The sequence below is a fragment of the Panthera leo genome, chromosome A1 (genome assembly GCF_018350215.1).
Source record: "Panthera leo isolate Ple1 chromosome A1, P.leo_Ple1_pat1.1, whole genome shotgun sequence".
In the NCBI taxonomy this organism is placed as follows: Eukaryota; Metazoa; Chordata; class Mammalia; order Carnivora; family Felidae; genus Panthera; species Panthera leo.
The window spans coordinates 14,040,380-14,059,602 of NC_056679.1; the positions used below are offsets into that span (position 1 = coordinate 14,040,380).

The 19,223-nt window shown below is 35.3% G+C and overlaps 1 protein-coding gene across 8 annotated transcripts in view; it reads left to right on the plus strand.

The window, feature by feature from the left end:
• The window catches only part of NBEA (neurobeachin), a 683,574-nt gene that overhangs the window by 326,494 nt on the left and 337,857 nt on the right, over window positions 1-19,223 (plus strand). For all 8 annotated transcript variants that reach the window (XM_042952224.1, XM_042952367.1, XM_042952503.1 and 5 more), the window contains one exon: window positions 17,212-17,276. In XM_042952224.1, the coding sequence (XP_042808158.1) occupies window positions 17,212-17,276 (65 nt within the window). The remainder of the gene's footprint in view (window positions 1-17,211; window positions 17,277-19,223) is intronic.

Consider the following 19,223-nt stretch of genomic DNA (forward strand, 5'->3'; position numbering starts at 1 on the left):
TTATGCTTTTCATTTCGGAAATTTCATGTTAACAACTATTACTAAAGATATCAGTTTTTCTTTTCTTCTTATCTGAGCTCCTGAATAAACTTACTATTGCCACTGGTTTGTGTGCAAAATATGGTCTAAATTTACATGAGATCATATTACAAGTGTCTGAAGGTACTTGTCAAGGATAATTCAGTTCATATGGACAGCCTTTTAAATTCCAAGGGACATGCCATCCAGTCTGCTCCCCAGTGGAATTTTAGGTCTCTGTCGAGAACATATTTTTACTTTTAAGAAGCTATTAGCATTATCATTGTATTGCATTTATTGTTCCACAAATACCCAAATGTTTTTTACAATATTTTGCATAGCTTTCCTTCCCATGCATACCTGACGACACAAGAGTACATTTGAAGAATTAGCTCTTTGTTCTTCTTCCCTTTCAATGTGTATTAAAGTTGCGCCTTAGTAGTATCTTTTTAAAAAGAATTGGTTTCTTGTCGTTTAGAAAGAAAATGAACTGAAATAAAATAAGCCAAATAATTAATATATTTTGTTTTAACAAAATCACTGCTTCATCAGTTAAATGTAGTGTTTCCTAGTGTTCTTCAGGATATCACAGGTCTGACACTGTCTTCTGTCAACTTTTTTTTTTAATGCTTTACAATTACATTTGTTTGAGGTGCTCTATGTCATTCTATATATGTACCTTAATTTTCTATTACATTATTCTGAGTGTATTGTGTTCTTTGATGAATAACAGATTTAGTTTTCAAGTAAACTTTTTTAGGTACTATAATAGTTTCTAATTATTTCCAGATTTTTTTTTTAGGAAGTCTCCATCAGAGGTACTCCAGGAAAAATTGAGTGATGTTATCCCGTAGGATTTCTTTAAGTTTTTCTAAGTAAAGCTTAGCAGATGTCATTGCATTTTTCTGTGCCTTATCTTTCAATAGAAAACGTTTTATAAATTGAGAAACTTTTATGTAAAAAGTAATGTCTCTCAGTATTCAAGTACTTTCTGACTTGAAGTACTGATTAAGCAAAATGCATGCTTAGTAAATCATTTTTATTCTCATTAGAAATCCCAAAACGTACACGTAACATAAAATAGAAGTCAGCCTTGCAAGTTTCTTTAGAATCTGTGTATGAAGTTACTAACATGAATTATTTTGTGGTTTTGTTTGCCTTTTTTTTCCTAAATATTTCATATAGTTAAATAAAAAAGAAGTTAGTGACTTCACTGATGTGATCAAGGCTCAGACCCAGGACTTCTAAACACAGCACTTAACAAAAGAACCACAACTGAGGAACAATCTTCCTTTTTCAGATGATTTGGTATTTGAACTTTTAAATTTTTCATTTTTTCTCCAATTTGATACAGTATTCAGATGGTACAAAGGAAAAAGACATACTTTTCTTCCAACTATAATAAACCAAAGATAGAGGTAAAAACACAGATGAGATGAATATGGAAAGCTAGTGCCCACTAGCTTTCATGAGTGCCCACTATTGAAAACATTTGGGATGTGTATAGTAAGATGATAAATGTAAGAAAATTTGGGATGGACTAGATTTTTTCCAGTGTTTTTTTTTTTTTTTTTGGTGGGGGGGGGGGGGTGGGGAACAGCAGAGAGAGGGAGACAGAATCCCAGGCCGGCTCTGCGTGCGGTCAGCACAGAGCCCAGCGTGGGGTTGGCTCTCACGAACCATTGACATCATGACCTGAGCCGAAATCAAGAATCAGATGGTTAACAGACTGAGCCACCCAGTCACCCCTGGATTAGATTTTTTAAAAGCATCTTCAGAAATAAGAAATCCTAGTTTTCTGATGAAATTGTGTCACAATTATTTATTTAGTGACTGCTTTTTTATATTAGCCTTGTGCTGGTTACTGAAGATTTATTGGTAACATCCTTCCATTTCTTAATGTGGTCTGGTGTTATCTGTGAAACTTGCCTGTTATGTAGCTGAGTTTGAACTCAATGATGAGTAAAAAAAATTGTAGTATGATATATGTTTTTTAAATTTTATTTATTTATTTGTATTTTTGAGAGAGAAAGAGTGCAAGCAGGGGAGGGCCAGAGAGAGGGGAGACACAGAATCTGAAGCTCTGGGCTCTGAGCTGTCAGCACAGAGCCCAATATGGGACCCAAACTCATCAAGCATGAGATCATGACCTGAGCCAAAGTCAGAAGCTTAACCAAGTGAGCCGCCCAGGCTTAGAGCACACTCTAAGCCTTTTATGCTTTAGACCACACTCCAGCTTAGAGCTGTGACGTGCTTAGAGCACACTCCAGCCTCATTTTAAGTACATCAGAAATTAAGTAACCACACAATAGTTTTATTTGGGTTTAATTTGTCACGTAGGGAGTTACCCATTTCCAGGCAGTATATGAAACAATGTTTCCTCAAGAGTAGTTTTTAATATAAAATGTTATTGTATGTTAATAGCATAGAATTAAAGTCGATAAGAACTTTCTAACTTGTGATTAGTATTGAGTAGTTCCTGGTGTTTGCTTTTATAAGTTCTGCCTCAGCGTTTAGGAGAAATAAAGCCTCTGTTTCATTCCTGAATATCTCACAAATCCCTGCCTTTTTCTCTGGACAGTGCTTGGCCCCAACTTCTATCTGTGGCATAACATCCTCTCAAAGTTAAAGGGGCAAATTAGGCATTAAAGTTTTTTGAAATTGCCCAGAACATACCCTCTTTCTCGCCATAAAGTTTGTAATATGTCTTAAGTAGAAATAAAAGTTTAGCAGGAAATTGCACATGTGATGATGCATGAAGATTACTGTCAACTTGAGTCATAATAAAGTTATTAGAAAATATGGAGAAGATTTATAGTAAAAATATAGACATTTGGAAAAAAGTATTTCCATTTAATGTATCTTGGGGAGAATGCCTACTGCACAAATGCAACAGACTCAGTCTGTTATTTACCCAACTATTATGGCATCCCTCTATGAAAATTTAATCCAAGATTTAAAGAACATACAATTCAAATTACTTTTGATTATTTCCATGTGGTCTTTTACTATTGATTTCTTTTACTCAACTCCTAGAAAAGTTAGGAGGTATAATGAACATTGAGTCTATCAGTTTTATGTCATAAAATATTTATTTTCCAAGCTACCTATAATATATGTAATTCTTGTGCATGATATAAATACTTTCATCCTTGTATATTAATTAACTCATATCCAACTCAAATTGTAAACTGAAGAAAATGATGAATAAACAGAAGTTCTGAGCTCCGTTGTATGTAAATGGTAAAATATAAGAGAAACAACAGCCCTTTTTCTCATGTCTGAATTCTTATAATTTTACTAAAAACAGGACAAAAAGAAATCTGTAAGCCTTGGCCACCCATACAATAATCCTTCGGAGCTATAATTTCTGTAGGAGAGGAGAAAGAATATAGCATATTCTGAGGTAGACAGATTTCCCTGGGTCACTGATAGACCACCTCCCTGACCTAGAACCCCTTCCCATACTTTGCCACAATATCCACCCCTTTCCTTTCTTTCTAGCTATTTTGGCATGTTTGTTTTCCCCCGTGTCTATTTTTCTATGTTTACGTTTTATAAATTCTTCAGACACATTACCACAACTTTGAAAAATAGCAACAATAATGTGTATGCATTCCACAGTCCTACCACTATTACACATTCTCTTGATTTTAGGTGGTTTGTTTGTTGTTGTTGTTTTACTTTTGTCCAATGTATACTTCAACATACCTTATTTTTAATAGCTATTATGTGATAAGTAATTGTGTCCCCTTTTACTTTCATTGTTTAAATAATTTCAGACTCACAGTAAGTTGCAAAAATAGTACCTAGAGTTCCACGTGCCCTTCCCACAGCATTATTCACCCTTCACTGTTTTTTACATGCATTCATTTGTGCATGTGTATATAGATCAAAGCAATTTCATTTCTTGTAATGGTGTAACTACTGACATTATCAAAATACAGGATTATTAGTGTTACTTCATATCTTCCCAGTTAATTCAAACTTCTCTTTCATGAAGCTTTTCTTGTTCATGATTATGTGATTCTAATCACTCCATCATTCCCTTTAGCATTTGAAATACATACATCTAGATAGTAAATACAGGTGCCTGTTTACATGTTTTAATTAAATGCTCTTACATTTGATATAGGCATGCTTTTCTTTATCCAGTTCATTGGAATTTCCTTTTGGATAAGCATTATGTTCAGTATTTCCTCTCTTTTCGAAGCATTCCATACAGCCAGTGGAAAAAATTAGTTATGTATAGTGTCATCAGTATATTTATGTAAAATCTATGGAGAGTATTTTAAATTATAGAATGTTTGAAATTATTCAAAAGGAGAGACTTCTTAAGGATGATGCAAAGCCTTAAAGTCTTCCAAGGTTACTCTATGGATGTTAATCCACTTCAATTACACTACAAATTTACCCCATAACAAAGTTCATTTTATATTTCTGTTCACCATTATGTCATCCATGCTTAGCAAACTAACACATAGTATATATATTTATTGTTACTTACTGAATTAATGCATGACTAGAAAGAAAACACAGTCCCCAAGATGATTTGATTGATGCACTTTTATTGTGGTAAAACAGAAAGAACATAAAATGTGCTTTTTAACTATTTTTAAGTGTGCAGTTCAGTTGCATTAATTACATTCACCGTGTTGGATAGCCATTACCATTATTTATTTCCAAGAATTTTCAGCATCCCAAACAAAAACTCTGTGTCCATATCTCTCTCCCCCCAGACTCTGGTACCTCTAATTCACTTTTTATCTTTATGATTTGCCTATTCTCAGTATTTTATATAAGTAGAATTCCTTTATGTCTGGTTTATTTCACTCAGCATAATGTTTTCAAGGTTCATTCATGTTGTAACGTATCTCAGAACTCCATTTTTTTATGGTTGAATGATAAATACTCCATTCTATTTACAGACCCATGTTTTGTTTATCCATTAATCTGTTGATGGACACGTGGGTTGTTTATACCTACTTACTATTATGAATAATGCTGCCGTGTTAACATTGGTCTACAAGTATCTATTTGAGTTTCTATTTTCAATTCTTTTAAGCAGATACAATTCTTGAGTAGAATTGTTGAGTTGTGTGGTAATTCTGTTTAGTTTTTTGAGAAATTTCCAGTTTTCCAGGATGACTCACTTTTTCCATTTCCATGAGGAATCAACAAGTGTTCCAGTATCTCCATATCCTCTCTGACACTTGTTATTTTCTATTTTTGTTGTTGTTGTTTTAATGTGTTGCTGTTGTTTTAATTATGGTCACCCTAGTGAGTAAGAAGTGGTATTTCACTCTTGTTTTGATGTGCATTTTCCTAATGACTAATGATGTTGAGCATCTTTTCATGCATCTGTTGGCAATTTGTATCTTCTTTGGAGAAATGGCTATTCACATCCTTTTTCATTTCCTAATTGAGTTTTTTTTTTGGGGGGGGGGGGGTTGGTGTTTTCTTTTTTTAACATTTATTCATTTTTGAGAGACAAAGAGAAAAAGAGCATGAGCAGGAGAAGGGCAGAGAAAGACACGGAATCTGAAGCAGGCTCCAGGCTCTGAGAAGTCAGCACAGAACCCAACGCAAGGCTCAAACCCACGAACCATGAAATCATGACCTGAGCCGACATCGGATGCTTAACCAACTGAGCCACCCTGGTGCCCCCTAATTGACGTTTTTTTTGCTTTTTGTTGTTTTTGGTTAAGTTTTAGGTGTTTTTTATTCTGGATATAAAATCCTTGTCAAGTATATGATTTGGAAATATTTTTTTCCTATTCTCTGGGTTATTTTCATTCTCTTGATACTGATTTTGGTACACAAAAGTTTTTAATCATGTCCACTTTGTCTATTTTTGTCCAATTGTTTCTTAAACTTTTGCTATCATATTTTAGACCCAAGGCCAAATCCAAGGTCATGCAGATTTTCCCCTATATTTTCCTCTAATAGTTTTAGTTCCTCAATTTAGGTCTTTGATCCATTTTGAGTTAATTTTTATATATAATGTGAAGTAGGGATTTAACTTCATTCTTTTGGATGTGGATATCCAGTTTTCCAAGTACAATTTATTGAGAGACCATTCTCTTTCCATTGAATGGTCTTGGTACCCTTGTTGAAAATCAATTAACTGTAGACGCCAAGATGATATCTAATTCAAAAGTAGTTCCTGGGGCACAGGGGTGGCTCAGTCATTGTACGTCCAGCTTCGGCTCAGGTCACAATCTCATGGCTTGTGAGTTCAAGACCCGCATCAGGCTCTGTGGTGACAGCTTGGAGCCAGAAGCCTGCTTTGGATTCTGTGTCTCCCTCTGAGACTCTGCCTCTCTCCCACTTGCTCTCTGCCTGTCTGTCTATCTCTCTGTCTCTCTCAAAAATAAATAAACATTAAAAAAATTAAGATTATAATTCATAAGTAGTTCCTGTACATTAAAAGAAAAACAATTTTAGAATATTAGAAGGTTAAATGAAACTTCCCCTCACCTCATATTTTCACTACCCAGGAGTGATAACAGTTAATCATTGAATGAATATTCATTCAAACTGGATTTCTATACATAAATGCAAAGTTACTTCTCTTGTTATTAGTGTAAGCAGAAATTGGTCTTATAACAATGATGGCTTATAAATTGCTTTCCCAGTTGGTACTCTAGAGAGCAGCACTGTGTGATAAAAATGTAATGTGAATCACATACAATTAAAATTTTTCTAATTACCACATTTAAAAAGGTAAACAAGATAGGTGAGATTAATTTTAATAATATATTTTATTTAACCTAAATATCATTTCAACATGTGATCCATATAAAAATAATTAATGAGCTATTTTACATTCCTGTTTTTATACTGTCTTTCAAATCAGATAGGTGTGTGTGTGTGTGTATGTGCATGTGTCTGATATATATATGTGTGTATGTGTCTGTCTGTCTGTCATATGTGTATTTACTTGTAGACTCTTTTTTTTTATTGTTTTTAAATTATTTTGATGACCTTGTTACTACCCTGTGTTAATTATAATGACGAGAAAACTTTATTCACAAGTAACAGTTACTGAGGGAGCCAGCTTTACAAGTCTTTGTTCTTGTTCAGAAGTCCAAACACCACACAAGTTTATCAATTATTTAAAATTAATCAGGTATGGGACACCTGGGTGAGTCAGTCGGTTAAGCATCTGACTCCTGATTTCAGCTCAGGTCATGATCTCACCCATATCAGGTTCTGCACTGACAGGAGTCTGCTTGGTACTCTCTCTCTCTCCCTCTTCCTCTGCCCCTCCCTGGCTCACATGAGCACTCTGTCTCTCTCTTTCTCAAAAATAAATAAGTATTTTTTAAAAAATTAATCAGGTATATAGTTTATACTTAGAACACATATTAGTTCATCCAGCTACATTTCAAGTACTTCTAATAGCCACATATGAGTATAGATGCTATATTGGTCTCCACAGCTCTTCCTCCCATATATGAATATCTATGCTTCTTTTTTAATGTTAATATAGTCCAAAAATAGAACAAGTTGTTCCAGAATCCCAGAAATATTATAAGTCTTCAAGCAAATATCAGCGAATTGTGTGTAAAAAATTCTTAGAGTGGGTTAAAAATTATGATATCTAAGTCTCTACAACACTAACATTCTTGTACTGGCTTATACACCTATTGATACATGATTATTTATGAAAAATATAAACTAATGTAACTGTACATGATTGCACTTTATGCCAGTGAAGCACACCAGGGTCTTAGCATTCAAGATTTAACGTTGAAAGTTCCTTCTATTCTTCAGTAGTAACATGGGTAACTGGCATAGTGTCATTTATTGTTTTGCCAGGGCATGAGTTGAGACCATGTGTGCTACTGATTTGGTAGGTGGGAATGAATTTGCCAAGCAGTAACACAGCATCAACAGCTCAATACAGTGTGGTTGTTTTCTATTTACTCTGGAAAATAAGGCAATTTTATAATGAACTTTTGTTGTGGGATATAGTATGAGCCTAGGTGGTAGTCACAAAACATAACTAAATACAAAGGTCTTGAAATGTACATCTTGAGAAATATCAAATGTCTATTGTATTATTAGGTTATTTATGAGCATTTTTTGAGAAGCTACGTATGTATAGTAGCTTAATAATACCCAGCACTTTTGTGCTGCAGTTGAGTACAGTCTAGAGCTCTTATGCTAATGGTATAATTTTCTCCATATTTATATTTTACTGTATACTCTTCCTAAGTTATGATGTTTTGAGAGTCAGTCTACTGATACACTGATTCTTAGCCCTAGAAAAATATGACATTCAAAGATGATCCTCAAAAAAGTGATCTCAACAGTATAGTATAACTTAAAAAATAGTAGTGCTCTAGCCATGTCTCAGACACATGGTAAGCTCTCAGGAAATGAATTTTTCTGAACAAATATTTACCTTTGTAAATCATGGAAATTATAGAAGGATAGTCACTGTTATTTCATTGATTATAGACCAGTACAGGATTTTGTTTTATTGTCAAATATTATTTTTATTTTGTTTTATTTCTTTAATGTTCATTTAAAAAAATGTTTAACGTTTATTTGTTTTTGAGACAGAGAGAGACATAGCATGAATGGGGGAGGGTCAGAGAGAGGGAGAGACAGAATCTGAAACAGGCTCCAGGCTCTGAGCTGTCAGCACAGAGCCTGACGCAGGGCTTGAACTCACGGACCGCGAGATCATGACCTGCACCGAAGTCGGCCACTCAACTGACTGAGCCACCCAGGCGCCCCAAATGTTCATTTTTGAGAGAGAGAGAAACAAAGTAGAAGTGGGGAGGGGCAGAGAGAGAGGGGGACAGAAGCAGACTGGAGAGAGAATCTGAAGCAGGCTCCAGGCTCTGTGCTGACAAGGCAATCGTGGGACTTGAACTTATGAACCGGGAGAACATGACCTGAGTCAAAATCGGATGCTTAACCCACTGAGCCACCCAGGCGCCCCTATTGTCAAGTTTTAAAAGTTATTATTCTATCAAACTAAAGTTCTTCAAAACCACATTAGTATTAAATCTTAAAGTGCATATTTGAATAGGATAAACCCTAACTTTTTTAATGTTGCATATGTTTTAAATTTAAATTTAATTTTTTTTAATTAAAAGCACAACTCTGAAAGTTTATTTAAAGAATCCTAGTCTAGCTTTTACCCTTTTCCTATCTAAATAGAAAATATGAAACATTTCCTCTATTTTCATATTTTTTTTAAGTTTATGTGTTTTGAGAGAGGGAGAGAGAGAGAGACGTGGAGAGGGGCAGAGAGAGAGAGAATCTCCACACTGTCAGTGCAGAACCCAATGCAAGGTTTCAACTCATGAACCGTGAGATCATGACCTGAGCCCAAACCAAGAGTCGAACACTTAACTGACTGAGCCACCCAAATCCCCCTATTTTTTTATTTAATAAAGTTATCATTTCTTGATATCTTTCTGATCGTTTCTAGTAGCATATGTTTTCTCACCAAGGAAGAAATATCTTCAGCAACTTAACATAGGATATAAATGTGTTTGTTTATTGTATATATTTAGAGTTATAGAAAAAATACTGTTTAAAAAATATCTTATAAAACAACCTAGATTATTTTTCATTATAAATACAAACACAAGTATGTGTGTGTGTGTGTGTGTGTGTGTGTATATCTGTCTATATATATATGCATAAGAATATTTGTAATAAAAAGCGGTGTTAAATTTATTTACATAATTTAATGATCTACTAGGATCCTGGGAAACTTATACTTATTTACATTTACATTTATATTTATATTTATATTTATATTTATATTTATATTTATATTTATATTTATATGAAACACCAACTTTTAGTAACCAATTGGATCTATTTCCACATTGCCTAATGGTTTTTCTATGGCTGAATTTCATATCAATAATCTCTTTGAGATTGATTATTCATTTCTTATATCCTATTTTTCCTATATGCTTTAGTAGGATGTTCATAAAAATAAGCAATGAAAATGAAAACAAATGATACATTGAATACTTGCATATTTATTTTCATTAGTTCATTTTTGTATTCATTGAAAACATTAGTTATATCTGGTTTTATTTATATACAGTATGTTTTTACTTCAATCCTTTTACTTACTAATTTCTCCAACTTACTGCACAGAATTTATAAGCACACTTGTTATAATGAACGTTCACAAGGAAAATATTTGAGGTATATAACCTACTTCTTTTCCTGGCAATTAATGATAAGTAGACATTAAGGATATAAAAGTAAAAAAATCAATTCTGGAGTTCCTGAAGACAAGATTTCAACTTAACCCTCCTTTTTTTTACCGTGAAATATTTTCAAAGATTTTGAGATGGATTGAGTCTCTAAGGACATTAAGTTGGTTCACCTAATTGTATACAAAGCAAAAGGAAATGAGAAATGTGAATTGAGCTGACATAGAGGAGGAAAAACCGTTGGGGGGAAAAAATATGTCCTGGGTCTGAGATTTCTACTAGGTCATCTAACTACCATGAAGTGATTGTTGAAGAGAACATAGGGATTTCATTGTCATCCTTCTGGAACCTATTTGTCTTCAAAGTGTTTAGTTTCAAAGGATCCTTAACTTGATATCCAATTCTCTGAAAAAGTCCTTCATCTTGAGGAAATTTTATGCATCCATATAGAAGAGTTAAAAAATTATGACAAAACTGTCTACAGACTTGGCATCTCTCTGCAGGCATTCAAACCCAGTTTAGTATGTTTCCCATGAAGACAAAAATTTGATGCCGATGTTTAATTTACACCTTTTCTTATAGATGTTCATTTTTTTCCAACTTGAATGAATGCATGTGTGCGTGTTTTCTCAAATGGCAGAAAACTTTCTGGAATGATTCGTAGACACAATTTGAAAATGTACTTTTTTCCTGTCATTGCCAAAAGATTGTCTTTGTTGAAATGACAATAGATTATTACCCCTTTGTATACATTCTCATGTGTCCGTTTCCCTTGTTTTAAGTAATTTCTCTAAGTCTACATGTCAGAGAGAATTGTTAGAAAGCTAGGACAGCGATTAAAGTGTCTTCCCTGTCCGGCTCTCGCCCATTTATCAACTCTCAATGTAGTTTATGCCTCAGCCATCACAACAAACACAGAGTTCCTCTCTATGCTAGGTACTCTACTTGTGAGCCTCTCAATATTTTACCTAATTATTCTTTTGAAACTCCTAGAATCAGGTACATGGTAATGCACATTTAAGAAACACTTTTTAAAATGCAGAACAAAATGTGCATCAGTGTTGAAGAATAGGATCATTGCCTAGCCTCTATCATTACTCACATTTTTTTACACAGTCACTAGAAGTTAACGTTTGAGTCCTACAAAAATACCATGTGGGAGAATGAAATGCCATGTCAGAACTGGAAAGGACCTTAGTTACGGTGTTATTTTAGGGATGTGAATACTTCAGTAATTATGGTGTAAGTTATGATGTAATTATGATACAACAATATACTATTTATGAGAAGGAAATTTAAATAAGTGAACAGTCTGAAGGAAAAAATATATATTACCTCATAACTAAATTACTCCACGCTGGCAAGTTAGGTACTTTGAGGTTTGTATTGTGCAGTCTTTTTGGGAGAGAGAGATGACCTAAGGCAGTGGTTTTCAACACCGAGTTTACATCAAAATAATTTGGGAAGCTTTAAAATGATACCAATGCCTGGGCCCTGTCATTGGAGATTATTGTCTTATGATTGGTACTTTTTAACAACTCCCCTGTTGATTCTTTTGTACAGCCAGATTGAGAACCATACATTGAAGCGATACCCTTGATTTGGGAGGATTAGATTCAGTTCGACAACAAAAGTACATTGAGTATGTACAGTATGCCAGGCATTTGTACTTAATATCCCAGGGCACCTGGGTGGTTCAGTCACTTGAGCATCCGACTTAGGCTCAGGTCGTGATCTCATAGTTCGTGAGTTCGAGCCCCACATTGGGCTCGCTCCTGTCCGTGTCGAGCCTGCATCAGATCCTCTGTCCCCTTCTCTCTGCCCCTTGCCCACTTACACTCTCTTTCTCTCAAAAATAAACATTAAAAAAAAGATCCTCCCTTTCATTAACAAATTTATGATGTAATAGGGAGAGATATGTGTGAGTATATTACTACAAAATATAAATATATTTCAGAGGGAATATTTTCTGATTAATGAAAGTATTAAGCAGTGAGAAAATAATGATCTAGGCTTGATCCCATTTCCAAAGTTTTAAGATTATCATCTCTTGTACACACTTTAGGGATTTATTACATTACCAACATAAACTGTTGTTACAAGTTATACTTTTCTTGGAGAATACTTTTCCCTTCACATTCCAGTTTTTTCTTTGCATTTACACATTTTTGTTTACTATTCAGTACTGAGTATGATATTTTACTGAGGTTGTAAAAAGTTTGGAATTTTCAAAGATGCCCAAATAATTATTTGTGCTATTTTTATAACTGTCATTCAGAAATTATTAAACAAGCTTTAAAAACCATATTCAAGCCTGATGATTTCTGAGATAAAATATACTTTATCTTCTGAGGCATATTTTGTTGTCCCTTTTTCTCTCATTTAGTTTTTTTTCTTCTCATTTGAAAGAAAGAAACCTGTGTTTATGAGATGCCTTATGAGATGTAGAGAGGAACACAGGCAATGGACGTGAAGCTTGAGCAAGAAATTCATCTTTGGTTTTTAAGCCCCTGAGATTCGGGGGCTGTCACAATGTAATCTTGTCTCTCCTGTGGGAGAGATGCCCTCATTTTTGGCAGAGTAAACCATTACTAGGTTCTTTAAAGAGAGTGGATGAAAAGCAAATATTTATTTGTGCCTGTCTGAAAATGTGACTCATCTATCCTCATATGTTATTGATACTTTGGGTAGATATTGTGCCCTGAATGTTCTCCATAACTGTGCAAGCGTTTCCTTTTCTTCTCTTTTGTGGATTTGCTACTGAGAAGTTTAGTTTGATTCTTATTCTTGATTCTTTGTACTTTTTTTTCCTGTTAGCCTTTTTGTTAACCCTCGTGTTAGGGAAAATGTTATGATGATGTGCCTTGCTAGGGGTTTTATGTCATGTGCTTCATTCCTGGGAGCAATTTTAAATTTATCTGATTTAAACTAAATCCTCTCTTCCATGGTCCCCATCCACTCTTTCTAGAGTTCCTACTCAGTGGGCCTTTCAGTTGGAGAGCCTCCAGTCTCCTTATTTCTTTAGTTTTGTTGGTGCTGTTAAGGTTTTTGCATCCCTTTATCCTTTTGTTGGCACTTTATCTTTTTTTCTGTTTCCTGGGGGGGGAGATGTTTGCAACTTTGTCTTTTAAGCCTTCTTTTTTTGATGCTTGCAATGTCTTCCCATCCCTTAACCGTGTAATTAGAGACTCATTTTTCTGTTTCTTCCCTGCCTTTCATTTTCCAAGGTTTTTGTTGTTGTTGTTGTTGTTGTTGTGTTGTTGTTGTTGTTGTTGTTATTGTTCCTGGTATCTCTTTTGTTCTCTTATCTTGGTCTGGGTCTTTCTTGTCGAGTTGCCAACTCGAGATCATGGCTTCAAAGGTGATAGGAGAAGTGTCGGCAGCGGCTCTTCCGCGAGCTCCAGCACCAGCTCCGGCACCTGTGGGGTTCGGGAGAGCAACTGAACAAGCTGTCGGGCCTCACACAGCTCTGGGACCCCTTCCAGCCCCAGAGCTGAAGGCAGTGCCCGCTCTAGAACTAGAAGCAGCTCCAGACCCGCTCCAGGACAGAGCTCGAGCCGGCCCCGGGGATAAAGGCAGTGCCATCGTGAACTGCAGCACTGGCTCCAGCAGCAGTTCCAGAGCCGGGGCCAGGTTCAGAACAGGTCCCAGCGGCGGCTCTGGAGCCACAGCCAGCGTCTGCGCCAGCTGCAGAGGTAGAGCTAGGGCTGGCCGCCGAGCTACAGCCAGCTCCAACAGGAGCTCTTGCTCCCACTCCGCACCTCACGCCAGTTCCGGCTCTAGCTCGAGTCACGAGCAACTCCAGCTCCGGAGTCCTCTGCATCACAGTTTTCACACCAGGTCTGGCAACAGGGCGAGACTTAGAGTCAGCCCAGAACTAGAGCCAGTCCAACAACCAGCTCTCTCACTGCAGTCTGAGCATCAGCTCGAGAGCTGGATCTAGCTCCACACCGAGTGCCGACCCTGGTACCATACCACCACTGGCATCGCAGATAGAGTCAGCTCCAGAGGGAGAGCCCGCGTAGGCTCCGGCTCCCGTGCCAGCCCCCGGCTACAGCCAGCGCCAGCTCTCGCTTTCCATCCCCTCCCTGGGGATGGCATCTTTTTGTCTTTTCTACTTTTCAATTTATATTGCGTATACTTTGGGGCGTGCTGTATTTTGCGTTTTACAAGTCACGTGCAATAAAACTTAAGTTCTTGATCATCAAAAGGAGAATGATGTTAGTTATTAAAGGGTCTTGTTTGTATCTTTTTGTTTCGTTGAGCCAGTGCAACCAGTGAATTATTTTCTTTTAAATAGTGCTATCATAACTTTGCTACTATTCTTAAATTTTGTTAGATCTTTTCTTATCTCTGTTAATTGCTTCTTCTTCTGTTTTTTATTTGAAGTTTTTTATTTATATTCTAGCTACTTAACATATGGTAAAATTGGTTTCAGAAGTAGAATTTAGTGATTCATCACTTACATACAACAGTCAGTGCTCATCACAAGTGCCCTCCTTAATACCCAACACCTGTGTAACTCACCCCCACACCCACCTCCCTCCATCAACCCTCAGTTTGTTCTCTCTAGTTAAGAGTCTCTTAGGGTTTGTTGGGGCGCCTGCATGGCTCAGTCGGTTGGCATCCAACTCTTGATTTTGGCTCAGGTCAGGATCTCATAGATGTGGGAGTCAGCCCTGCATCAGGCTACGTGCTGAGCCTGCTTGGGATTCTCTCTTTCCCCCTCTCTCTGCCCCTCCCTCCCTCACTCACACTTGTTCTCTCTCTTTCAAAATAAATAAATAAACATTTTTTTAAAGAGTCTCATGGTTTGCTTCTCTCTCCCCTTTTTAATTTTAGAAATGTGAATGATTCCCAAAACTCAGCCTAGGTCTTTTGATCCTCTTTCTGTTGATTCTTCTTTAGAGACGTGCCTCTGGTTTGCCTTAATCAATATTTTCATGTAAATAATCTCAAATTCCACATTCTATTTGATATACCATCATGATTCTCAATCCAACAAATATATACTTAAGCAATCCTATGGTTTTCCTCAAATGTGTTCCATTCTTAAATATTTTCATGAGAATGCCACCATTCTTCCTGCCATTCATGTTAAACACTTAAACCTTATATTCTTCCACGTTGTTACTTTAGCCATTAAATCCAGTTTCTCATCCAGCCCTGGCATCTCTTCTTTGTAATGTCTCTTGTTTTCCATTCACCTATTCGAAGTACCGGTGTAGGCTTCTATTGCTTCTCTTCCGGAAAGGCACATAAAACAGTCTTCTACCACTTTCTCTTTCATTTGTAAAATGTCAAATTACTCTTCTAAAGCATATTTCTTGCCTGAAGTCTTGCAGTGATATATTTTCAGTGTCTTTCTTCATCCTTTAAATTCTAGTATCCTTAACTTGGCTAAGACTTATTTGTGCTGCTCCTCTATCAAAGATTGCAGATTAGTGTCTCATGGGCTGAGGCGTCTCACAGATATTTTTTGTTTGATCTTTGATCTGAACAGAGTTTTTAAAACATTTTACTCTGTGATCTTTTAGACACAGTATAATTTGGGATGCATATGTAATATCTGAATATGTACTTTGAAATATCTTCTTGAAAAATCCCATGCATATTAAAGTTTATGCTGATAAAAGAGCCTTGGTGTACAAACAGTGTCATAAAGAAAATCATGTTTAAAAAGTTGTCTGTAAGAATTTACTCTTCGGAGTGTCATGGTTCTCGCTATATAAGAATCAGTTTTCCCTAACTGAAGCTAATGCCACAATAAATGTCAAGTATTCCTGAGAAATTTCCACATTTTGTGGGATATTGGCTTGCAATAAATATAGTATATGTAATGGGAATATGCAAAATACATAAAAGGATGATGGTAGAAGACATCTTATTAAAACATAGCAAAAAGAGTTCCCTGTAATTGTTCACAATAGAAATGATTGGAAAGTTTTAATAAGCTCTGTAAAGTGCAATAGTGGTCTTATCATTTAGATGAATTTTTGCTAAAGGTTATGTATGATAGCTAAAATACAGTGGCTTTGCTAAAACCACGTAGCCAACCATAGAGCCATTTAGGTCTTTATAAGATCATTATAGTCCCCAGGCTTCCATATCCCAAGTTGTTGATTCTCTCTCCTGGGGAAACGTAGGTTCATGATATGTTCTTCTTTAATTCTTCACAGATTGACTTACAGCAGAAAATACTTATACACCAAGTATCTATGTTGGGGGACCGCATTTTTTCCCCAGCATGGGTGCAAAGCTCTAAAAAGGCAGTGTGATCAAGAGTAGAGAGAAGGGCCGACATAAAGACTGCTTTATGTGAAGCTGAATTTGTGGGGAGACAGGTGACTACCTCGGTGTGTAGCACTTTAGTAGTAGGAAAATCATGCAGAAAAATCTGGCTAACAAATCTGGCTAGATGAGTGATGTGAGTGGTCAGTAGGGTTTTTTTTTTTTTATAAAATGTATTAAGGAAGTGTTTATTTACAGTACTATTGAAAAGGATATTACTTTTAATCCAAAAAAGTTGTAATTTTCCAGCTATATAAAAAGCAAAAAAAAAAAAAAAAAATCAGTCGACTAAACCAGGATCCATTGAAAAAAAATTGGTTAAAGCATATTCTAAATATGTCATAGGAAGAGTATAAAGTAAGCAATATACTTTCCTAATCCAGAAACACTGTATAACAATCAGAAATTTATAATGATTACACTGTGGAACCACCAAATGCACAAATATGTTCTCATCTAGATCAGCAAGGAGAGATTACATTTGGATATGGTATTAATGTTTTCTCCTTTTTGTGTTGTTTTTTTACAAATTCAAAAGAATTCATTTGTAAACTTTTTTTCCCTCTGTACTTTTCAGTCACTTGGAATGCACGTGTAAATAGAACATTTAATCTCCTGATCAATTTAAATATGTTGTATATAGTTCTGATTTTCTTTACGTGCTCATTTTTCTTATACTTGGTTTGGTTTCTCCTTTTAGGAATGGCAAAATTCTATTCAGAAGAATGCAGGACTTGCATTTATTGAACTCATCAATGAAGGAAGGTAATTAATTTTACACTTTTTAGATAATTCATCTGTGTACATTTTATTCCACTAGGCGACTGCTCTCCTACCATCTGTTCCAAAAATGGGTAAGAAAATATATTTTAGTTAAATAATTTATCATACAGGTAATTAATCTTCAAAGGAACAAAGTTTAAGATACTAATCATTTATTTTGGGGTAGGGGAAAGCATGTATGAAATAAAGGAACAGACTTTCTAAGGCTTTTGTGAGATGGAGCCTCATCTTAACTGGGTAGAAAAGTTGTGTAACACAGATCGAGTGAGCCGCTCGGCAAGCCCATCTGCCACTCCATCTGTTTTCAAAGCCGTGTTCGGCATTCACTCCCGCAGCCCATCTCCGTTCATGTGAAGGAGTTTTATCTGAACATATCATGTTGTCCGATATCCAACTGAAAATGGGAAGGATATTAATTATGGGAAGAAGAACAGTCAGGTCAGGAATTTATATGTACCATTGTTAAAATGAAGCTGTAAGTAAATTCATGTTTGAGCCCATCATTGTACTCATCACTTTATGATAAACAGTTGTTCACTGTGATTTTTCCAATACTTTATTGGCAGTGGATACATGAAGATAGATGTAACTGTCACCAGTTTGACATGTATAGCTTCTGTCAGCCAAAGACCTGCATCCTTTACAATTCTTTTCTATGATATAATGTATTCATTGGAAAATAGTGACTGAATATTTGGCATAATCTATTTATTTCTTACTTGAAACTGGATTTAATTAAATTGATGATAAGGGGATAACACTTACTGTATATAAAACTTCTTTTTATCAAAGGAGGTGTCATCAAAGGATATTTGACAAGATAGTCCTTGAAAATTAATTTATATATGCTGTAGAAACCCATTTAAAAAATTAACTAGGGACACCTGGGTGGCTTAGTTGGTTGAGCATCTGACTCTTGATTTCGGCTCAGGTCATGATCCCAGGGTCGTAGAATGAAGCCCTGTGTCAGGCTGCACATTCAGCATGGAGCCTGCTTTAGAGTCTCTCTCTTTCTCCCTCTCCCCTTCTCCCCAGCTCATGCTCTGTCTCTCTTTCAAAAAAAAAAAAAAAAGGGATTAACTTCAATGCACATTAGTATTACTTTTTTAGTATTAGTTTTTTCTCATCAGTTTATTATAATTAGAGACATAACCTCTTTTTATAGTAATTTATCTTATTTTATATTTCTCATTTACATTTTCCATGACTAAATTATTTTTAGTCATAGTAATACAACTCTAGAAGTTAAAATAAATTTTACATTTACTGCAAAGCAAAAGATACAGGAAAATACCAGTTTTCTTTTATAACATAAATACTAATTTTACATAATAATAACATACTTAGTTCTTATAAAACTTGGTTGTGATGAGAATTGATAATAATTATTATCCATCCTAAGGCAATGGAAAACATATAAAAACAAAAATTTGCCCAGACTATTCATTTTCATTTTAGTTATAGAAATCTCTCAAATCACATACATGCTAATTTTGCCAATTTGTTTCAACTGTGAAGTAAAAAACAAAAATTATCTTGTCATCAGTAACTCTGAAGACTTAATATAATTGGATCTTCCTCACTTAAGATTATAGTTATTGTCTTAGGAAAGGAAAGAGTAGAAAATTTGCTCATACCAGAGGTTTTAGCTTCTGATACTGTTTTATTGCTTAGGGGTAGAGTTTGGAATTCGTTTTGTTTTGTTTTAGGAAAAGAGTTAGATTGATAGAAAGCAGTTATAATTTTTTTAAATTTTAGTCCCTGAAAACCTTCCAAATGCCCATCATAATGTTCTTTGTGTCATTCTAGAATTTGTTTTCATTTTTCATACCAATTATTCCTCCAATAAAGACGATTTTGAAACAAAAATTGAAACATGACTAGCTATAAATATGAAAGAACAGATCATGTGTACATTGATACAGCAAA